This window comes from Aureobasidium pullulans (assembly GCF_000721785.1).
Source record: "Aureobasidium pullulans EXF-150 unplaced genomic scaffold scaffold_10, whole genome shotgun sequence".
Classification (NCBI taxonomy): Eukaryota; Fungi; Ascomycota; class Dothideomycetes; order Dothideales; family Saccotheciaceae; genus Aureobasidium; species Aureobasidium pullulans.
Window position 1 is genome coordinate 498,140 of NW_021941030.1, and position 19,436 is coordinate 517,575.

Sequence of the window (19,436 nt, forward strand, 5' to 3'; positions counted from 1 at the left end):
TGAGACCAAGGGACGGAGTGCTCGGGCCGACCATTTTGGCCGCTCGATGATGTCAAATCGTGTTTCGATGTCGAAACTTTTTCGAGAGTTGCCAAAACATCCAAATGTTAAGCAGAGTGGTCATTCGCTCGCGCAATTCGCTGCTAAAGAAGCCGTTAGCTCGGACTTCTATACACGCTCCGCCATACTACCTGCGCTCGTCGCTGTTGTCATTGAGCATCGCTGCGAAACGCCTCTCTTCAACCGAGGCGGCTGCCCCTGCACAAGACCAACATGACTTGACCGAACGCCTCCAGTCCGAGATCAAACAAAAGACAAGAAAGTTACCCTTGTCATGTCCAGGATGCGGTGCTCCCAGTCAGACAGTAGCTCCCGAAGAAGCAGGCTTCTACAGCTTGGGTAGGTCTGCTGTCAAGAAGTTCGTTCAAGATGATGCCAAACAGGAGGATCTCGTCTTTCAGGCAACTCTGGACAAGGTCGACAGCAACGTCTTGCAAGAGCTAGGCCTGGACAACAAGGCCCTCGATGCTCAAGAACAGCCACAGAAGCAGACTCCCATCTGCGACCGCTGCCACAATCTCCTGCACCATCACGTCGGAGTACCCATCTTCCACCCTTCGATCGACAGCATCCGTAGCATAATCGAGGACTCGCCTCACAAAAACAACCACATCTATCACATTCTCGACGCCGCAGACTTTCCCATGTCGCTCATTCCCAACCTCCTAAACCGCCTCGATCTCCCAGCCCTGCGTACACAAAACCGTCGCTCCAAGCATCGCAAATACGTGCGCGACCGTATCGCCGATGTCTCGTTCATCATCACTCGCTCCGATCTCCTAGCCCCAAACAAGGAACAAGTCGACAGCTTGATGCCGTATCTGCGCGAAACCCTCCGTGATGCTCTCGGTCGCACTGGAAGAAATGTCAGACTTGGAGGCTTGCGATGCGTAAGTTCCAAGCGTGGCTGGTGGACCAAACAGGTTAAAGAAGACATATGGGAAAGAGGTGGCGCTGCTTGGATGGTTGGCAAGGTCAACGTGGGCAAGAGCAATTTGTTTGAGGTCGCCTTTCCCAAAGGCAGGGGACAAGAGAAGCCTCCGAAACCCCAACGGATGGACATAAACTTGAAATCGGACACGCCGTCCGCTCCTGCGAAATCAAGCGAGTCTCTCTCGGATTTGCCTGATCTCCAGTATATGGGTGCTACTACCGCCGTCGACACTACGGCCACTGCTTCGAGTGATGCTGCGGTCGGGACCCAGCCAGAGACTATTGCCCAGGACGAGCCTGATGTCTTTGATGTAGAAGAAGGCTCGCTGCTACCTCCAGCTCAGATCGAGGTACCCTACCCTGTGATGCCTGTCATCTCCTCCTTGCCTGGAACCACTGCTTCACCTATTCGCGTGCCCTTCGGTAGTGGCAAGGGTGAGCTTATCGATCTTCCTGGCGTTGCTCGATCTAATCTGGACGAGTTTGTCATACCTGAGCACCAACAGGATCTTGTCATGCGTTCTCGTGTGACCCCCGAGCAGATGTCTATCAAGCCTGGCCAGTCATTAGTTCTGGGAGGTGGTCTTATTCGCATTACTCCTACTACTTCGGATCTGGTCTTCCTTTCTTATACCTTCCTGCCCTTGAGTTCACACATCACTTCTACCGATAAAGCTGTGGCTATCGGGAGCGGCGAGAGAATGACCGGATTGCAAACAATCATGACCAAGGAAGCTCGCGAGAACATGGCATCTGCAGGTACTTTCAAGCTGGAATGGGATGTCACCAAGCAACGTGCAGGCCCACTGACCTCCAAATCCGCTGCCAAACTCAAGGCCGATCAACTGCCTTTCATTGTATATTCAGCGGACATCCTGGTTGAAGGTGTTGGTTGGGTTGAACTTGTTGCTCAGGTACGCAGGAAGCAGAAGGTGAAGCCCACTTGCACGCCCTCGCTGGACAAGATTCTAGACAACGATACATCGTCTGCATTCTCAGACTCTGATACCACAACCTGGAAGCCTTTGGGTACACCCGAGGAGCACATCGTAGAGGACACTCATCCCACAGTCGAAGTGTTCTCACCCAAAGGTAAATTCATCGGTGTCAGACCCCCTATGAGCGCTTGGCTATTGGGCGGCAAGAAAAGCCCCACAGCAAATGCTAGAAAGAGCAGACCCAGACTAAGCATGAAGAGTCTGAAGCACAGCCAACGTGGCAGAGAAGCTCAAAGAGAAGGCTGAGGGTCACTCGGGAATCAGCTTCTCCTTGCCATTCACACTCTTGTTTTGCCCAAGATCGAGCATCTAACAAGCAAGCATCATACAAGAATCTCCGCTCCATCAACTTCAAGGGCTAAGTTGTCCTGCTGTCTGTACCATCACCTCCCTGGTCGCCCTCTGCTTCCTGCTCTTCTACCATCCTCAACGTCTCCTCAATCACAGATATGTCTCGGAACACCACCTCGGCCCAGTTCTGAAGATCACCCATCTCCTTGAGCTGGTCGACGCTCTGACCTATCGTCTTCTCAAGTTCTTCGGCCTGTCGAGCTAGCTTCCGAGTATCCTGAACCAAAGTCTGTTTCTGTGCGGCTATCGACTTTGAGGCGGCGATAATGGCATCAGTCCGCTCGGTCAATGGCGTAGTGTGTTCTCGTAGAGTCGCAGAGACTAGTGCTGAGGTGGACTTGTTATCAGGCATGTTGGGTGGTGTTCGTTATGCTGATCAGTATTCTGGTAGTGTAAAGATGTATACTTCAGAGCTCAGAGGCATTTGATAGAAATCGCGCCGTGATACACGATATGCACGCCGGGCGCGTGACGGCCTTTCACATGCCAAAGTACCTGCCCATCTGTAGTGTGCGCGATCAATTTAAAGACCGAGATACTACACACCACCTCCATTCAGCCAACAAATCATCAGCCTTTCTGCGTGAATTAAAGCGAAATGCGTTAAATGTGATAAGGTGGAAGGTGTTCCTCCTGCCTCCGTTGGACCCTTGCTGGCGCTGCCGAGCGATCTACAAATGCGGAGAAGTGACGATTGGATGCATCAACACACTCACGCCATTGATCCTCTTGATCATTGATGGCTACTTCCTTGTTTCATGTTCATGATAGGGACAAACGGAGAAAGAAGGTGTTTTCTTGAAATCTTTTCATCTTGATCCATCCACTTTCTCCTGCTCTCTCTCTCTCTCACTTTCTCGTCTCGCATTGCTTGCTTTGCTGCAGACAATCAACCAGATTAAAGCACGCTGCAATCAGAGCTGCCTGGTCTTATCAGCCTTCAAATTTACAAGAAAAACCCAACAACTACAGCGAAGATGGTGTCGCTCAACAGACGCCAGGTGTCGGTCATTCTGAGTGTTCTTGTAAGCTGTGTCGGATCGCTTGTCATGTTCTTTGCTGATTTTGATAGTATCTTGGAGCCTTGACAGCAATGGCAGCGTACGTCGAACCTGCTTGCTCAATAGACATGGTTCCGTCAACTAATAACTCAAACACAGTTATGCTGTACATCAAACCTCGACGCTGTCTCTACCTATTCCGTCAACGCTCACGACTCTCACATTGGCACTAGCACCCTTCGCAGGACTCTGCATTGAAACGAGCACCGCACTTGCATCCTCACTAGCTCAGCACCCGAAGTTGCGACACCGTCACGCACGCAATTTCCCTGCCGTTCTGCTGCCTTCAACCCTGACCATTCTCGGATTGCTGGTTTACATCACCGTCGTGGCAACACTCAGCGGCACCCACATCTCGCCTGTAGGTGGCCTTGGATGTGCCTTGAGGGAGAAATGGCAGACCATGTTCCAACACAAAAGCGGCAGCAAAATTCGTACAATTCAGGAGGCACTAAAGTGTTGCGGCTTCAGAAACGTGCGAGACATGCCATTCCCGTTCCCTGGCCATGGAATCGCTGTCGATACGTGCGAGATGCAATACGGATATCATGTTGGCTGTGAGGGAGCTTGGAGAGACAAGGAGAGAACTGTGGCTGGTCTTATGATTGGAGTTGCTGTGGGCGTCTTTGTCTGGGTGGTGCGTATCCCTATTTGAGCTTACGACTTCCCGACTAACAACCGTAATAGGCCATAATTATTGTGACTCCTGCCTTGCACCCGACGTGGGCACAGCAAAGCATGCGTCACCCTCAACGTATGCTTCAGGACGAGTCCGACGCAGCAAACAGGGTTATCGAGTACCCCTCCCAGCGCTACACTGATGATCCCGAAGGAGGTGATGAAGACGCACGTCGCGAGATTGATGGTTTGAACAATGAATCCAGACTTGCATTGGAGGTGGAAAGCTCAAGAGACCATCCTAGCAAACTGCTATCCGATCAGGGTGTGTGGCGAGGTGAGGATGGCAGGACCTGATGACGTGTGTTATGATGAGAGCTTTGCGTCGTTGGGGGTTTGAGAACGAGGTTGCGGCTGGAGCTATGCTTGCACTCGACATGAGATGAGAAACAATTACAGTATCGACAAAAACCAGAAACGCAACGACGAGACCCGGACTCGTGGAACGATCTACATACCTTCTCACGTTCCATCTAATCTTGATCCGATATGTTTTTAGCACGGGTGTTCAATGATGTCAATGAGAACAAGTAGAATATGTGAAATGTGAAAGATGAGGACGATACAGCCAGGGTCACCACGGATCGACATGGTGCTGTTCCGAGTCACGGAGCTTCCGGGGGTCCAGAACTTTTCGCTGCCTTCCCCCACGCCACCAAAACCTTGATGACCATACAATCTTTTTCCACCCTCTGTGTCGCAAACAACACACTCGACTCTCCAAACGCTTGACCTGAACCTCACTCTCGCTGTCACACACTCAGCCCATCCGCGACTCAAAGCCATCTACAACACACCTCTCCAACACACCTCCACGACCACTCTCACCCACCTCCAAAAATGGCCGACAACATCTACGACGAGATAGAAATCGAAGTGCGCCCTTTCCCCTCCCTCCCACTTCTACCTCACTTTTTCATTAACATATCCGAACACAGGACATGACCTACGACCCGATAACACAATTATACACCTACCCATGCCCCTGCGGCGATAAATTCGAAATCAACATTGACGACTTGAGGGACGGCGAGGATATCGCCGTGTGTCCGTCTTGTTCGCTGATGATCAGAGTTATTTTCGACCTTGAGGACTTGGAGAAAGATGGGGATGCTGGTGGAGTGCAGGCGGTGGGTGTGGTTGCTTGAGGAGGTCTGGGACAGAATGATAAGAGTATGGATTGGAGTTGGATTGGAGTTGAGTGTCATGGCATGGGGTCACGGAGAGTGGAAGAAAAGCATGGATGTACCCGCAGAGTGGAGATTTTGGGAAGAAGAGCAAGAAGAGCATGGATATACCCAGGAAGCGTCAGTCATGGCATGTGGAAGAGGATGCGAGGAACACAGGAAGAAGACAGACACGCTGGCTGGCTGCGCAAGGAGAGCCAGACTTCAAGAGACGCAAGACACTCTCGAGCATCAAGGCTCGATCAGGACACTCGGCCTTCCTCGGAATTACCTTCGAAGGAGGCGCTACGAATATCCGCACGGAAAGAAGGCGAATGATCGACTGATACCGTCAAGGCCACCGCGGAACCAACCGCGGATCATACTTCGCCCCTGCCGTCCTCAAAAAGACGTCCCTCCGGTTCAGCAAACGCGAGAGCCAAAGCTAAACTACACGCTCTGGTCAAATCGAATCTTTCGCAATGGCTCGCGATCTGAGAGACAAAGCGGATGGAGAAGTCATTCGAAGAGAGCAAGAGTAATCCTCAGAAGAAGAGGCATTGGTGTGTCGTCAGAAACTAGCATGGTCATAGAACAAATCTACATGCATAACCTATAAATCAAAAAAGAGCTTTTATTCATTTCCATGACCCTCAAAAAAACACCATTTGAATATCAACAATTCCATCATGTTTTGTATGCATATATGCAAAAAGGCATAAAACCATCTAAGCAATCATATCACCCTTCTCGTTCTCCAGAGTGGCGGTTTCCATACCAGGTCTCCACTCTCTTGCCCATCTAGGCCACATGCGCTTGTACAAGGACATACCCACAGCGTCCATGGGGTTGATCTTGCCATCGAAGGTGGCTTTGAAGTAACCGTGCGTACCAAGAGACTCCTTGATGTAACCGCTGCGGCCACGCTTGGTCCAGAGTTGGATGGCCTTGAACCAGGCGACATCTTCCTCGTTGAAGAACATGTAGCGGATGGTGACGAGCTTCTTGTGGATCTTGTAAGGGTGACCGGTGAGGATGGCGCGCTTGGCGATGATGCGATTGGTGCTGGGGGCGACTGAGGTACCGGTGGCGATGAGGGTGTATAGAGGCTTGTTGGCGTCTGTGTCGTCTTCCATCTTGTCGTTGTCCTCGTCATCTGAGTCGGCGGGAGGTGGAGGAATGGTGGATGTGCGCTTGAGGTACAAGCAAGGAACGTTGCCCCAGGTCAGGGGACCGATGAATGAGGCCATGCCTGTTTGACCGGGGTGCAAGTAGCGGTCGAACTTGTGCACGTTGTTGGGTGTGTTGCCTGCTTGCGAGAACAGGGGGTTGATGATCAAGCGACGAGGGCCGCATTGCATAATCAGCTCGTCCTTTGACTTGAGCGGTGCAGGGTAGTCGCTGCTGAGAGTGATGCTGTGGTTGACCGAAGTGCGCTTGTGCTCGTGGCGCAACAACGAGAAGATACCTGTTGGTGTGGGGAGAGTCTTGAGTGTCTCAGGGGACGAATCACCAAGGCGGACGTATACGTGGACACGAGTTCCGGGGGCAACACCTCCGACCAGGGCTTCGCTGACCATACGGTGTTGTGCTGCCTTGTAGTTGGCAATCTCGAGCAGACGCGACCACTCTGCGGGCTCATGCGGCTTGTCCTCGTCCTGCTCCCATGCGCTGGTACGCAAGCTCTTGAGACCTCTGTAGCGGGCAAGTCTCTCGCGAGCAGACACGTTGGGGTGCAATTCGATTTCGTCAGGGAACTCGAGATCCTCTTCAGCTTCTGCCTTTCGTGACTCGCGGTAAGCGGCCAATTGCTCGGCTTCGTCTTCAGGTGATCGGTCCAAGAACATCTCTGATTGCGGGTATTCTGAAGGTGCGTATTCGGTGGGCTCACGAGGAGCGAGACCCTCGGTGCCGTCAGCAGGAACAGCGTCCTCCATTGCATCGTCCATCTCCTCGTCGGCGTCTTCCAGATCGGAGCCAGAGTCTGAAACATCTCCTACGTACCAGGCAGACTGGTATTTCGAGGTACCTCTGGGCAGCTTCTTTGGCTTTGCGGCCTCCGGGTCCTCATCCTCGTCGAAGTAGTGGTGGTCGTCCAGCAAAACACCCTTACGTTCAGTGGCGGCAACTGAAGGAGCAAAGTCTGTCATAGCTGTTTCCTCAGGTGCAAGGTCGGCAATATCGTCCTGGTCCTCGGAAGGCAGCTCGAGGACGTTGTCCTGCTGAGGAACGTCGTCCATGGCCATGTCGTCGGTACCGTGCTTCTTCTTACTCTCCAGAGGCTCGGCAGCCATGATCTTCTCGATCTGGAAGTCACCCCAATCTCCAACTTGCAGCAGTCTGTCGGCCTTCAAGCCTCTTCCACGAACAGTGCCGGTGAAAACAACAGTGTTTGAAGCATCCTCGGGCCAGGCCATGTCGTCGACCAACATCCAACTTCTGGCTTCTCTCCAGTGGATTCCCTTGGGTGTGGTTGTGCAGAGCGAACGAACAACGTTGGCGCAGTCCTGGCGGGCATCCAGGGAATGTACGCGCTCCTGAGTAGCGAAGAAATGGGTGATGAAGGACTTGAGCGAGCCCAGAACTTGCGGGCGTCTCTTTGCGGGCTCAATTTGGTCGAGTCCTTGAACCAGAGTAATGACGTTCGACACACCCTGACTCTCAATTGTACGCAGCATCTGCTCTCCCACCGGATCCACCTCTTGATCGGCACTCAGAACGAAGATGACAAAGTCGGCGACACGGCAGGCATCCAGAGCGTCGAGGACATCGCGACGTCCGAGAGTGATAAACTGCAGCTTTTGCTTGAAGCGGCCAACGTCGACTTTCCAGAGGTTGCTGTTCGGGGCTTCGTCTTCAATGTCGACGCTGCGGACGAGGTTCTGGACGGCGGTTGCGCTGGAAATGTCTTCGCAGAGAGGAATGACGGCGCAAATGCGAGGAGCGGCGTTCTTTCCGTGGAATACGTTGGTCTGGCGATCGTGTTCGGCATCCTTGACTAGACGCTTCTGCTTGGCCTGGTTGCGGCGGTCCAACTTGGACATCATCTGCTGGTGTGGTGTCTTTCTCGTTCCGCGTTCGAAGCCTACTGACTCGACCTTGCCTGTATTGTGTTGGCGACTGAAATCTCATGGTATATAGTCGAGTAACCTACCCTTGTTCTTGTCCTTGATTGCGCCCTTGCTCATGTGCTTTGATTTGTAGGGCTTGTGCGCCTGCTTCGTGGTGCTCCGATGGTGATGGTCGACCATGTTGAAGAAATATATGAGACGTCCAGTACGAAGGACGCGGCTGTATTCCTTGATTCCTTCTTGATTGGGCGGCAATGGTATTAAAAAAGTCGGTATGGCTCAAAAATTCGCCAAGAGATCGCGATAAGCGGCGATAAGAACCTTGGCCGCCCGCTTGGGCCCTCCCCGTGTGCTAAACTTTGTCACGCGTACAACTATAGAACAGCACAGTTTCAGCATTGTCAGGGGTAGCTTCCACTAAGAGCGTGATAGTCAGAGCCTCTCTGCGGACGCCTATGCCGATCTGAAAAACATTGTGCATTTTTACAGGCTAGACGACTCTAGGCGTAGCGGCAGGAGATGGCCAGAGTAACAGATTTTAGCACACGGGGAGGGCCAACAGTCAGGGTCCGCCTGCCATGACGTTGAGCATGTGAAAGTCAAGGTCAACAACTTGTCGCCGACTGAGCAGTCTCCTACAAACCAACCTATCAACATGGACGACCCTGTGGCAGAGATTCCCTACGTGATCGCTCTATTGACCGAGACCCCTCCATCATTACAACTCTCAACCGTCAACAAATACTTCACACCCAATGCGAGCTTCACCCACCCTTTCTGCCGCACCGGCTCCTCGGCCAACTCCCGCTACCTAGTCGAACGCATATACCGCTGGTACAAGATCATGTCACCACGCATCAGCGCAAAAGTTCACAGCGTCTCCTACGACGAGAAGAACCTCGTCCTCTACGTCGGCCTCACCCAAGTCTTTGCCATTTGGGCCATCCCTACCCACCGCTCCGAAGTCTCGCTCGTCACAGTCTTGCACTTGACACGACAGAAAGATTCGGAGGACGATGGTAAACTCAAATACTACATTTCCAGCCAAAATGATCTGTACCAGACGGATCAGTTTATCAAGTTCATCTTGCCCTGGATCTCCATCATTGTACCCATCTGGCAGTTTCTGGCTACAATCTTCTGTGTCATTGGAAGCTACCTGTTTACACCTGTTACTTGGTGGGAGGAGCACTTCCAGGATCAATTCACAAGACCTGAGAGGCCGCCCAAGTGGAGCGACGCGAGGTGATGTTCTTGTTACTACATAATTCCCACTTGGACATTCACAGCAATCATATTCATAGCCTCTCCGTGTGCTAAACTTTGTCACATCGACTCCCAAGTCGCAGCGGTGCGCATTAAACAACGCATCAAAATGCACGATGATATTGAGCAATAGCACGTCGTCCACAGAGAGCGATACTTGGAGGTCTTCTCTTTGGACCTAGCTGCACTCCTGGAAACTATCGTGCATTTCTACAGCAGCGACAGTGACAAACTTAGACACACGGGGAGGAGGGGTCATATTTCACAATGCAATTAGGGGCACATTTTGTTTGTTTTTTGAACCTTTACAATTTTATTATCGAGTTGACCAACTCTTCTATCTTCTTGTGTCCATAACTCCGGTAACCGTATCTTGCTATCAAAACAAATGCGAGTACTGAACATCAAAGCTGAACAAAAGCAAAAGGGAGGATGAGGATGGTGAGAGTGGGAGGGGAATGGCCTCAGGAGAGGGATGGGGGTGAAAATAGGGGAGGTAGGGAAGGGGGCTTACCTGTCTTACTTCTTGACGAACGGTCTCTTGATAAGTGAGTTTTTGTCAAGGGACTTAGTCAAGGCTTTTTTCAGGATCTTTGCATGAGAACCGATGGAGCCGTTGTCAGAGGAGCTGTCAGAGTCAGTTGAGGGGCCACTACTGGAGCTTTTACAACCAATGACATAGTGCAGTGAGGCTGTATCAGAGCCACTGCTACTACTGTCACTGAGTAAGAAGGTCTCAGGGGTGATGCCGAAATACAGGGAAGCAGAGGCAGACTGGACTCTGGAGGGCTGGACGATCGTAGGCTGGTGTCTGGTTTCACGTAGAACACCTGGATAAACGGATCTAGGAGTAATCTCAGAAGTCAGTGCTAAACGCAAACGAGAACGGGGAGACGAGGCAGCGGAGGGGTTTCTCACAGGACCAGGAACATTGACAGCTCTAGCTTTCTGGAAGGCGACAGGGGTAGCAGTTCGAAGCACATATGGACCTCTAGCAGAAGTGTTGACGGCTGAAGAGGAGGCTCTGGTTAGGGCGACTGGAGAAGCGCTTCTACTAATGGCAAACTTGTCAGCACAAGGACTAAAAGCATAAGAAGACAAGTCAATATTCTGGCCTTCCAGATACGAGTAGGTGCTCATACGGTTAATTCTGGCCTGGTTGAAGTCGGGCTCTGAAGCAGTACTAGAAGCCGGGCTGGTAGGGAACATAGGGCTGACAGGTCTACTGTCATACTGAGCACCCATTGCAGAGGTCGAGATTGGAGAGACAGGAGCAGAGGACATTGGGGCCATGTGAGGCTGGCTAGGGGCCTGAGTTGAGGCAGAGTTGGCAAGAGCCACCCACTGTGAACGACTGAGAGCACCAGGAGGCAGAGGCTTTCTAGAAATCTTGAAAGGCTGGTTGGACGTTGTTGAGGTTGTGTGGCTGTCAGTGTGAGCAGCAGTCTGGGGACGTCTGACCGTGGGCCTTAGAGGTGTGGGCCTTCTGGGTGTGATATTGGGGTGCTCGGTAATCTGGTGGCGGATAGCTGAAGTTGGCATGGGAGCACTAGGAGTTGAGTCACGACGCAAGAAGTTGCGGACTTTAGTAAACCTACTCTTCTTGACAGGGCGTGTCCTGGGAGGGGATGGAGGGGCGTTCTGAGGGCCAGCGGGTATAGTGTTTGCGGTAGTCCAGTGAGCAATACCAGCAGCCAAAGGGCGAGCGGGGCTACCAGGGGGGGTGTATGTCTGCATGGTAATGTTAACTGGACTCTAGATGATAGAAAGGTTAGTGGGTTGGCGAGTTGTTCAGTGGTGGAAGCAAGACTGCCTTATGTACAGCTCATCAAACCACTAGTCTTACAAGGTCATTGTCCGCCCAGAGAAGACATTTCCTTGTGGTGCTTTGTTGCTGTGAGACAATGGACAATGAACGCAGCACTCATAGAGCAACAACAACGAAGGCAATCTATGAGACAAAGAATGCTTGTTTATGAGGACAATGAATAAAAATGCGAATGAAAGAACCATAAGTGATTGGTGGAGACGAGAATATCGAAGAAACATGATTGCAACCATAGCTGCAAAAAGGCAGGATCCTTTTGATGATCAAGTAAATGTCTATTGAGAGCGATACTGCCCCTTGATCTCTTTGGACCTACATCGGATACCAAAAATCATTGTGCCTTTTGACTGCTATGTTGTAGGGAGCCTTTGCTAGGCTGAGAGCTCGGTTCTGGTGCAATCCCTGTGCCCCTGCGTCTACATTACCATAGCTGTTCCAATGCAGGAGACGGAAAATACCTAGGGAGGTTTGGATTGCAGACTCGGGTCCAAAAAGAAGCTGCTTTCGAAAGTCTTCAAAGACAGGCCTATCAACGTGAATGCTATTGTACGTTGCGACATGCTTGCTCGTCGAATCAAATTGACGGAAAACATATTTCTATCTAACAGTGGTGCTCGCCGTCACCTCAATTTAAGTATCAATACCAAAGGGTAGCCGTGTTGGGATACAAGGCATTCATGACGTGGTCAACTCGGCACTCGTTCGATCTGAATTGATTGAGGCTCAGAACGCCGATGTCCGGTGTGGTCGCCTTATATGTTATCAGAGAAGGAGCGACAGAGATGACGCAAGGTTGCGCAGCGTTGATGCTGATGTTTCCAGTTCTTGGAGAAGCCACCCATCATTCCAACAACAATGTGAAGACGCATCAACAACCTAAGAATACTCACACGCATCCCTACTATCAGAACATCAGCAAGCCCATACAACGAACAATTACATGCAACGTCGCAAGTCTCTTTTAATCGGGATCAATTACACCGGCAGCGACAATGCGTTGAAAGGATGCCATGAGGACGTCGACAATGTAGCCGAATTCATCAAGTATCGAGGCTACGAGGACGGCCCGCATGACCAACTCGTTCTCAGAGACGATCTCGAGGACGATTACTACCCGACGGGTCACAACCTGCTGGCAGCCATAGACTGGTTGGTTAGCGAGGAGAATACAATATGCTTCTTTCACTACTCTGGACACGGTGGTCAGATCGATGACCCTCAAGGCAGGCACCCGTCAGGTCTGCTCGATACAATTGTACCCGTCGACTTCGAGGAAAATGGCCAGATCGACTCAGACACGCTTCACCAACATCTCGTGAGCAGACTCCACCCAAGCAGCTCCCTATTCCTCATCCTCGACTGCTGCCACTCAGGATCGACCCTGCAGTTGCCATTCATTTATCGAAGTGACGATGGCGGCAACGTCCAACAAGTCGACGCCGAAGGGATCGGCAAACATCTCATGAAGGATGCAAAACATCTCATCACTGGCGGCTTCAGCTTTAACAAAGAAGCCCAAACTCGAGATCTGTATGCTGGAGCAACATCCTTGTTCCGCAGCCTGAAGCATCGTCGACAAGCGACAGGTCTAGAGGCAGACGAATTCACTCAAAGTTGGGCACACGAGAAGAAGATGATCACAATGTTCTCTGGATGCAGAGACGAACAAACCAGTGCCGATGCCCAGATTTGCGGCGTGAGCGAAGGAGCGATGAGCTAGGCGTTCCTTGAGTCCTTGAAAACAAACCCATTTCCCACATATACTTCGGTGAGTGAAGACCATTGATTCATTGCAAAAGTGCATGCTTGCCACTGACACGTTCCAGGCTTTGCATGCTACCCGTGCCTTGTTGAAGGCATCCGCATATACACAAGTAACCACTTCACAGTTCTTTCTATGCATCATCGTTGCTGACCGTCTCTGCAGATTCCTCAGCTTTGCGTAGGTGTTGAGATGGATTTGGACCGGTCATTGATTCTCTAGTATGCCTCCAGGCTCTTATCTCTCCTCGAAGCAATACAGTGCTTTCATAACCGAATCAAGTATCTACTGCTTTTCTGTGTGCTCGCAACAAAACGTAATTTGATAATCCTTTTCCCGCAGCATCCCAGATTAGCAAAATGCACAATGATTTTGAGTAAGAGGATATCGTCCACAGAGAGCGGCTATCTGATGGCCTCTCCTTGGACGCCGCTCTACTTTTGAGGATTATCGTGCAATTTGGCAGCAGTGTCAGTGACAGTTTTTAGCACACGGGGATGCTCTATATCCAGCTCGAGCATTGAGATTTATCATGTAAGAAGCTGTAGAGATGCACACCGATGTTTGAACCTGCGAATATATCTGAAGTGAGTGGTCCTATTCAAAATCGTCGTGCATTCGGACAGATGTATAGATGTGCATCACTGCAGCAAGAGAGTTGACGTGACAAAGTCAGGCACAGGGGGGGGGGGAGGATGAAACGTATCGACCATAGCTCGACTTAGCTAAACATGGCAAGTCTTGCAATGTTCCTACCGCGTTTCGTCGAGTTCGAGTATGCGGCATGGCGACAGCTCTTCTAGATCAATCTCTTTGTCCTCGGTCAAAGAAATTCATTGTTCCTTGCAAACTGGACTTGAAAGCAATCCTGAGCATATCTCTTTGTCCTTTGTCCCATTGTACGCCATCCTATAGCAATAAGTACTGCTTGATCTCTACTCCGATCATTCGCAAACAGGAAGGAGTCAACACTCGAATAACACCTGCTTTTAACACAACAGTTTACAACACATTTCAAAATAATACTTGTCCCATCACTCTCTCTAAACTCAACTCATCGCCATAGTAAGCAGATTCAACAATATGAAGGCCGAAACACTCTCTATATTCATCGAGGCTAATCGCTTTCCCCCAGCTATCAGCCCACGCCGCTATTCAGTTATGAGAGCTGAGGCTGAGGCTGTTGCTAAGCAAAACTTTGACACCGTTAACAACAACACCCTCTCCAGGAAATCGTGTGCAAAGCCCGACATGACTACTCTTCCGACTCACGAGATCTATGAATTGGAAGCCGACGAGATTCACGACTGTAGCTTGCTTACATTGCCTGAGATTGAGTCGACTCCGTTCAACCCCTTTGATGAGCCGCTTCCGTCGCCGGTGAGCCCTGTTGAGCCCGTTGACTCTTCAATGTCGACTCCACTGCCAACACCTGAGCCACCGACCAACTTCCTGAATTGTTTCATCCCTAAGTACCCTCCATTCGACCCCTACGAGGAAAAGTATGTCGCCCATCCTGCTGGAGAGTACATCGCCTACAAGTACAAGGACAAGAGACGTGTAACAATCGCTGCACCTTCTGGTCTGCCAATGCCAGTCACGCCCGCCTTCTTCGATGAGAACCGCAGTCTTTCCACCACTTCTTCTCCTGTCATCCCGTCGTTCACCGCCATGAGACCTGCTGGTCGAGTAGTTGCTACAAGGACTCATGACTCAAAATCGATCTCCTATACGCCTCCAGGTTCACCCTTGAAACCGTTCAAAATCGCTCGTAAGCCTTTACCTCCTGGTGTGAGACCATTCACTCCATCACAGTATCCTCCCCCTGGCTCATCGAAAATGGATTTACCTCGGGCCAGTGCTCGCTCCAACACCGATGCTGAAATCATCAGTCCTGTTCCTCGACGCTCCGCAAGACCAGCAACTACTGATTTCACCTCTGCTTCTAACCTTGATCGTACCCTTCCCGTCAAATCGACTGGTATCTCCAGAGCCCACACCAGTCGTCCTAAGACCAACAAGCCTCTTCCTCCACTCCCCAGCAGTAGCCACAAGACCAGGCCTTCTAGTTCAGTCTCTCATCACCGCAACCACACTTCTCAGAAGACCCAACACACTTCTCGGTCAACTGATCGTACTTTACGTGCGATTATGCCATTGAAGCACCGTGCTAATCGGGAACAAGAGGAGTCATCTCGTCACCGTACAATTCGTCGTTCGAGCAGTGGTGAACTACAGACTAGATCTGTTACTGCTGCTGATATGTTCAAGAGCGATCTGAAAGAGGTTAGTAGAAGATTCACGGGCAAGTTCTTTGGATGAGGAGGTGGGATGTCTGGTTGATGGTACAGTAGATCTTGATGATCATGCCTCTGGCTGAGGCTCTGGGATGTGGCGTTTGTGTTGGCAAGCTTTGAATCATGATTCAAATCTGGTGTTTCGGGTTTCAGATGGGGTGTATTGCAGGTATCTGATGTTTACTATTTTTTAGTTATACTTGTTGAAATTTGTGGAAATGAAATTGTTCTCCTGTCTCACTATAATTAGTTATTTCTTATCCCCATTTATGTGTCTGGCTTTCTCACCTTCCCAGGTAGTATATTAGCTATCAAAAGGCAATGTCTTGTCAACAGATGAGTGCAGTTCCGCAGAGAGTCGACACTTGAACGTGCTCTCTCTGGACAAGTACGAGATCGTCAATCTCATCTTGCATCTTGACAATCTTACCAGAAGCCTTACAGAAGAGGGGAGTTCGCTCCTGGTATATTTTTAATCGCTGTGTTTATGTGAAAGTATTAGGTTTATATAGATGGCTATAGCCTGATATGGCCTCTCCTTCTCACTTGCAGCAACAATATAGCACAGAGTAATACACCCGCCACCATAAACATGCCGCCCATCATAGTGATAGCATATGTCCTATCTGAAGCCTGTCCAATATCAAAGCCAGAAGCAAGATATGTCCGTGTGGGCTCCAGGCTCCTTGACAACCGTGTTTTACTCGATTTGGCGCTGGTCGTACCCTTCGACCCAGCAGTGTCAAGTGTGCTTCCGATGAATACGACAAGCACAGCAGCATACGCAGCCGTAGATGCAAAGATGTCGTGTCGTCGTGCTGTAGTCACCCAGAGGATTGAGAAGGCGAAGCCTAGCGTGAGGACACTGAGCAAGATTAAGCGTCCCGTGTCGGATCTCCAGCAGTACAGACCGACAATGGCACCAACGAGCCAAACTACCACCAAGCATACGCTGATCCATGTGATGACTTTATTCATGCGTTTCCACTTGGATAGGCTGATCATACCCGTGGTCTTATCTTTTATCATGCTGCGGAGTTGGTGCTTGCTCTCCACGAGCCGGGTAAGAGGGTCCCGCTCTACTTGTGGTGCCAGCGTGCAAAGGTCTTTCCGATTTTTCTTGCAGAGATGCAGAGCCATGGCACCTTGGATGATGGCGTGCGAATCTGCTTTGGCTTCCCAGTGATCGTGATCGTAGTCATCCTCATCCGGTTGTACGAAGATACGACCATTTGTCTCGATATCGTCGCGTTCGGGTCTTTCGAGGGCGAATATCTCACACATTAGCTTTAGTGCTTCATCTGTATATATTGGTCAGTAGGGCTAAGCTTGAGCGGTCACGCTAGCTGGCTTACGATACTCCTTCACCTTTACTCTAATCTTCTTGACCAACCGCATGCGTGCTATCATCAATTCCTGCTTTTTGGCCTCTTCCTCGGGTATATTCTCGCTAGTATCCTCTTCCGCGTACTCAGCCTCGGCTTTGAGTATAGTCCAGTCGCCAAGGTGGTTGATCATTGTCTCGGGGATCATATCCAAGTCCAATCTTTCCACCTCGCTCTCTAAAGCTGCCAACTCACTCTCCAGATATAGTAGGTTGCGAATAGCCAGGCGATCAAAGCGGCGGAATATAGTGGTGGACCGTAGCGGGTCTGAAGATATGAAGTCGGAGAACAATCGATAGCCATCTGCTTCCATAGCTGGTAGCGTTCGTCGACCGACAGGCGTTTGTGTTCCAGAGCTAATAGCCGGTCCGGCATGCGAGTCCACCGCAGAATTAGGAGACATTGGGCGGAGTTCCGTCGTGGACGTCATGTTGTTACCCGTGTAAAAAGGCAGAGTAGTCTTCAATAGTTGACGATTGACCACGGAGAGCCTGACTTGTCGACTGAACGATTGATCCGAGGAAGGCTCGAGTAGGGTCGGTGTATGAGTACAGAGAACTCAGGCGCGAAATGAGGCAGCCCCCTCATGTTCTCCAGGCTGCATGATATAGAAATTGAGCCTGGTAATAATGCAGCCATACAATATCCATCATCCTTGTGCATACAGAAGGCTGTGGTTAGTGCCCCCATTGCAGTCGACCTGCAGGGTCATATGGCCAAAGGCGCGGTTGCAGCATCACGCAAATCGAATACGGTGACCTGTGTTACTATCACGAGCAGATGATCCGAGGGTGTTTGTGTTCATGCCGTATGACGATGGGTCGGACATATGCTCGATAGCTGCTGGAGAGCATTTGTATCTGTGATCGCGATGGTCATACTACATTTTCTTCCGTAGTCGCAACAGAATTCGCAGCTCATTGCGCGACGACTCACTCCAGAAAATGGGTGATGGCTTCGTTTCGGTGATGATTTGTTACCAGGTTTATCGATCCTTCCTTACCAACGACGATATTGCTTCGCATATAGGCGCAGTGCGTCCTCCCCGTGTGCTAAATTCTGTCACTTCTAGCCATCTCCCACGGCCATGCCCGGGGACATTTAGTCTGTAGAAATGCACAATGTTTTTAAGATCAGTGCAGCCCTCCACTGAGAGTGTGAAACTCAGCGCCTCTCTGCGGACGACTAGAGAGATCTTGAAAACATCGTGCATTTCTACAGGGTGCGCGTGACAAAGTTTAGCACACGGGGAGGGTACTTGCCGTTATAGGGCTGTGTAGCTGGTGTAATCAATTATAACCGCTGTGATTAGACCAGTGCTAAACAAGGCTGTGCCTTCCAAAGAATTGATTGGTCGGGCTGCATAGCCATAAGCGCGTGCAGGCGCAGCATGCAGGCTTTGTCATTCCGGCTGGAACTGCAGCCACGCGAGGGAGGCGCAAACATGAAACTATTTCCGGCTGTAGGATTCATAAAGCAGGCCCGGTCAGTAACTTCTGCTTACATTCTCTATAAGATATCAAAACACGACCTAATTTTTGAGTGGGAATTCACAGAACACGAAGCCCTACAAACCCAGACAGACCATCATGATCTTGGACAAAGTCGATTTATCGCATATCGCAAGTGCATTCAAGTTGCGTGGCTACAGCAGCTGTAGTCCTGCCAGTTTGTCTATACCAACTAGCAAAGGTCAGCAAAGTCGCGTGTTGATCAGATTAGAAAACACTACTGACACAACTTATAGGACCAGATGCCGCATCACGGGAAAGAGACATGTTCGAAAGGGCGAAACAAAGGCGTCGCGCGGACGCAGAACAAGCAAGAATGAAGCTGGCGAAGAAAGATGCACGACTACGAATTCGACAATTCGAGGACCAACGTCGCAAGGAAGACTTTGAGATCTGTACTCCAAAGCCATCTTCAGAAACCACCGAAGTCGATTCAGGAGTATTCGTCTTCGAAGATCCAAAGACTACAGCAAGCAATGCCGAAATCGTCTCCAAAATTGTGTCGAAATGGCGAGCCAGAGCCCGATGGTCGAAAGCACTGCAGAAAGTCAGAAGTATGAGTTCAGGAAGCTCCAATATTTCTCCCTCAGGTCGTCCGACGCTCAAACAACCCGATCTGCTGTGTCCAGGTACCCCGACAAGGACTCGGGCGTCGTCTACCAGTTCCATGATGAGCCCTCGTACTCAGATACTTCTCTCTTGAAGTATCACACGAATGACTTGCTGTCGCCGCTCACTCCAAGAAGAGCTCGCGCATCATCCACAGACTCTGTCAGGCTGGTTGTGACATGATGAAAGAAAGGAATGGGTTGCATGTATATAATCAATAATCAATAACGATATTATGATCAAAGGACGATTAAACCGACATCAAAGTCATCTTATCACTTGACAGCTTGACAGCTTGTGTTTAAATAGCCGTTCTGGTAGTCCTGTGTCAGCATCGTGTGTTTGATTGATGTGGAAGGTGGAGAGAAGCAAATGTTTTCTCGACAATCACTGACCGGGCATGCTTGCTGCTCCAAACTCCATTTGAAGCAAGTACATGAGGGATTTCCAAACGTACCAG

At 50.5% G+C, this 19,436-nt stretch overlaps 11 protein-coding genes across 11 annotated transcripts; 7 read left to right on the forward strand and 4 right to left on the reverse strand.

Moving 5' to 3' along the window:
• Positions 1 to 305: 305 nt before the first annotated feature.
• M438DRAFT_240847 (uncharacterized protein) lies at positions 306 to 2,210 on the forward strand (the record flags this gene model as incomplete). The annotated part of the gene is made up of 1 exon (XM_029899533.1): positions 306 to 2,210. A coding segment is annotated over one exon (1,905 nt), but the record flags the coding sequence as incomplete, so codon positions are not given.
• Positions 2,211 to 2,349: 139 nt separating this feature from the next.
• Positions 2,350 to 2,694, reverse strand: M438DRAFT_374908 (uncharacterized protein; the record flags this gene model as incomplete). The annotated part of the gene is made up of 1 exon (XM_029908533.1): positions 2,350 to 2,694. The coding sequence occupies one exon, from the start codon at positions 2,692 to 2,694 to the stop codon at positions 2,350 to 2,352; it is 345 nt and encodes a 114-aa protein (XP_029760101.1).
• A 205-nt stretch (positions 2,695 to 2,899) lies between these two features.
• On the forward strand, positions 2,900 to 4,588 carry M438DRAFT_365744 (uncharacterized protein). Its single transcript, XM_029907816.1, has 4 exons — positions 2,900 to 3,367; positions 3,415 to 3,443; positions 3,503 to 4,040; positions 4,091 to 4,588. Exons 1-4 carry the CDS (start codon positions 3,320 to 3,322, stop codon positions 4,376 to 4,378), a joined length of 903 nt encoding a protein of 300 aa, XP_029760102.1. The 5' UTR covers positions 2,900 to 3,319; the 3' UTR covers positions 4,379 to 4,588.
• Positions 4,589 to 4,921: 333 nt separating this feature from the next.
• M438DRAFT_335644 (zf-CSL-domain-containing protein) lies at positions 4,922 to 5,229 on the forward strand (the record flags this gene model as incomplete). The annotated part of the gene is made up of 2 exons (XM_029903823.1): positions 4,922 to 4,957; positions 5,020 to 5,229. 2 exons carry the CDS (start codon positions 4,922 to 4,924, stop codon positions 5,227 to 5,229), a joined length of 246 nt encoding a protein of 81 aa, XP_029760103.1.
• A 746-nt stretch (positions 5,230 to 5,975) lies between these two features.
• On the reverse strand, positions 5,976 to 8,498 carry M438DRAFT_274559 (putative pre-rRNA processing protein Tsr1; the record flags this gene model as incomplete). Its single annotated transcript, XM_029900722.1, has 2 exons — positions 5,976 to 8,350; positions 8,402 to 8,498. 2 exons carry the CDS (start codon positions 8,496 to 8,498, stop codon positions 5,976 to 5,978), a joined length of 2,472 nt encoding a protein of 823 aa, XP_029760104.1.
• Positions 8,499 to 8,973: 475 nt separating this feature from the next.
• Positions 8,974 to 9,567, forward strand: M438DRAFT_335646 (uncharacterized protein; the record flags this gene model as incomplete). The annotated part of the gene is made up of 1 exon (XM_029903824.1): positions 8,974 to 9,567. One exon carries the CDS (start codon positions 8,974 to 8,976, stop codon positions 9,565 to 9,567), a length of 594 nt encoding a protein of 197 aa, XP_029760105.1.
• Positions 9,568 to 9,835: 268 nt separating this feature from the next.
• On the reverse strand, positions 9,836 to 11,428 carry M438DRAFT_25016 (uncharacterized protein). The gene has a single exon (XM_029899635.1). It carries the CDS (start codon positions 11,319 to 11,321, stop codon positions 10,104 to 10,106), a length of 1,218 nt encoding a protein of 405 aa, XP_029760106.1. The 5' UTR covers positions 11,322 to 11,428; the 3' UTR covers positions 9,836 to 10,103.
• A 924-nt stretch (positions 11,429 to 12,352) lies between these two features.
• Positions 12,353 to 13,428, forward strand: M438DRAFT_397484 (metacaspase; the record flags this gene model as incomplete). Its single annotated transcript, XM_029909310.1, has 4 exons — positions 12,353 to 13,108; positions 13,145 to 13,180; positions 13,239 to 13,286; positions 13,340 to 13,428. 4 exons carry the CDS (start codon positions 12,353 to 12,355, stop codon positions 13,394 to 13,396), a joined length of 897 nt encoding a protein of 298 aa, XP_029760107.1. The 3' UTR covers positions 13,397 to 13,428.
• A 1,109-nt stretch (positions 13,429 to 14,537) lies between these two features.
• On the forward strand, positions 14,538 to 15,640 carry M438DRAFT_346015 (uncharacterized protein). Its single transcript, XM_029905574.1, has one exon. The coding sequence runs from the start codon at positions 14,585 to 14,587 to the stop codon at positions 15,494 to 15,496; it is 912 nt and encodes a 303-aa protein (XP_029760108.1). The 5' UTR covers positions 14,538 to 14,584; the 3' UTR covers positions 15,497 to 15,640.
• Positions 15,641 to 15,987: 347 nt separating this feature from the next.
• M438DRAFT_355759 (uncharacterized protein) lies at positions 15,988 to 17,286 on the reverse strand (the record flags this gene model as incomplete). The annotated part of the gene is made up of 2 exons (XM_029907058.1): positions 15,988 to 16,772; positions 16,827 to 17,286. 2 exons carry the CDS (start codon positions 17,284 to 17,286, stop codon positions 15,988 to 15,990), a joined length of 1,245 nt encoding a protein of 414 aa, XP_029760109.1.
• A 985-nt stretch (positions 17,287 to 18,271) lies between these two features.
• M438DRAFT_365751 (uncharacterized protein) lies at positions 18,272 to 19,236 on the forward strand. Its single transcript, XM_029907817.1, has 2 exons — positions 18,272 to 18,548; positions 18,604 to 19,236. The coding sequence occupies exons 1-2, from the start codon at positions 18,446 to 18,448 to the stop codon at positions 19,068 to 19,070; spliced, it is 570 nt and encodes a 189-aa protein (XP_029760110.1). The 5' UTR covers positions 18,272 to 18,445; the 3' UTR covers positions 19,071 to 19,236.
• Positions 19,237 to 19,436: the final 200 nt, after the last annotated feature.

Bases quoted from the DNA above. Each gene is read 5' to 3' on its own strand.
- M438DRAFT_365744 (XM_029907816.1), top strand. From the start codon at position 3,320: ATGGTGTCGCTCAACAGACGCCAGGTGTCGGTCATTCTGAGTGTTCTT. The intron at 3,368-3,414 runs GTAAGCTGTGTC...TGATTTTGATAG, and splicing joins CGGTCATTCTGAGTGTTCTT to TATCTTGGAGCCTTGACAGC. The intron at 4,041-4,090 runs GTGCGTATCCCT...CAACCGTAATAG, and splicing joins TGGGCGTCTTTGTCTGGGTG to GCCATAATTATTGTGACTCC.
- M438DRAFT_25016 (XM_029899635.1), bottom strand. From the start codon at position 11,321: ATGCAGACATACACCCCCCCTGGTAGCCCCGCTCGCCCTTTGGCTGCT.
- M438DRAFT_346015 (XM_029905574.1), top strand. From the start codon at position 14,585: ATGTCGACTCCACTGCCAACACCTGAGCCACCGACCAACTTCCTGAAT.
- M438DRAFT_365751 (XM_029907817.1), top strand. From the start codon at position 18,446: ATGATCTTGGACAAAGTCGATTTATCGCATATCGCAAGTGCATTCAAG. The intron at 18,549-18,603 runs GTCAGCAAAGTC...CACAACTTATAG, and splicing joins GTCTATACCAACTAGCAAAG to GACCAGATGCCGCATCACGG.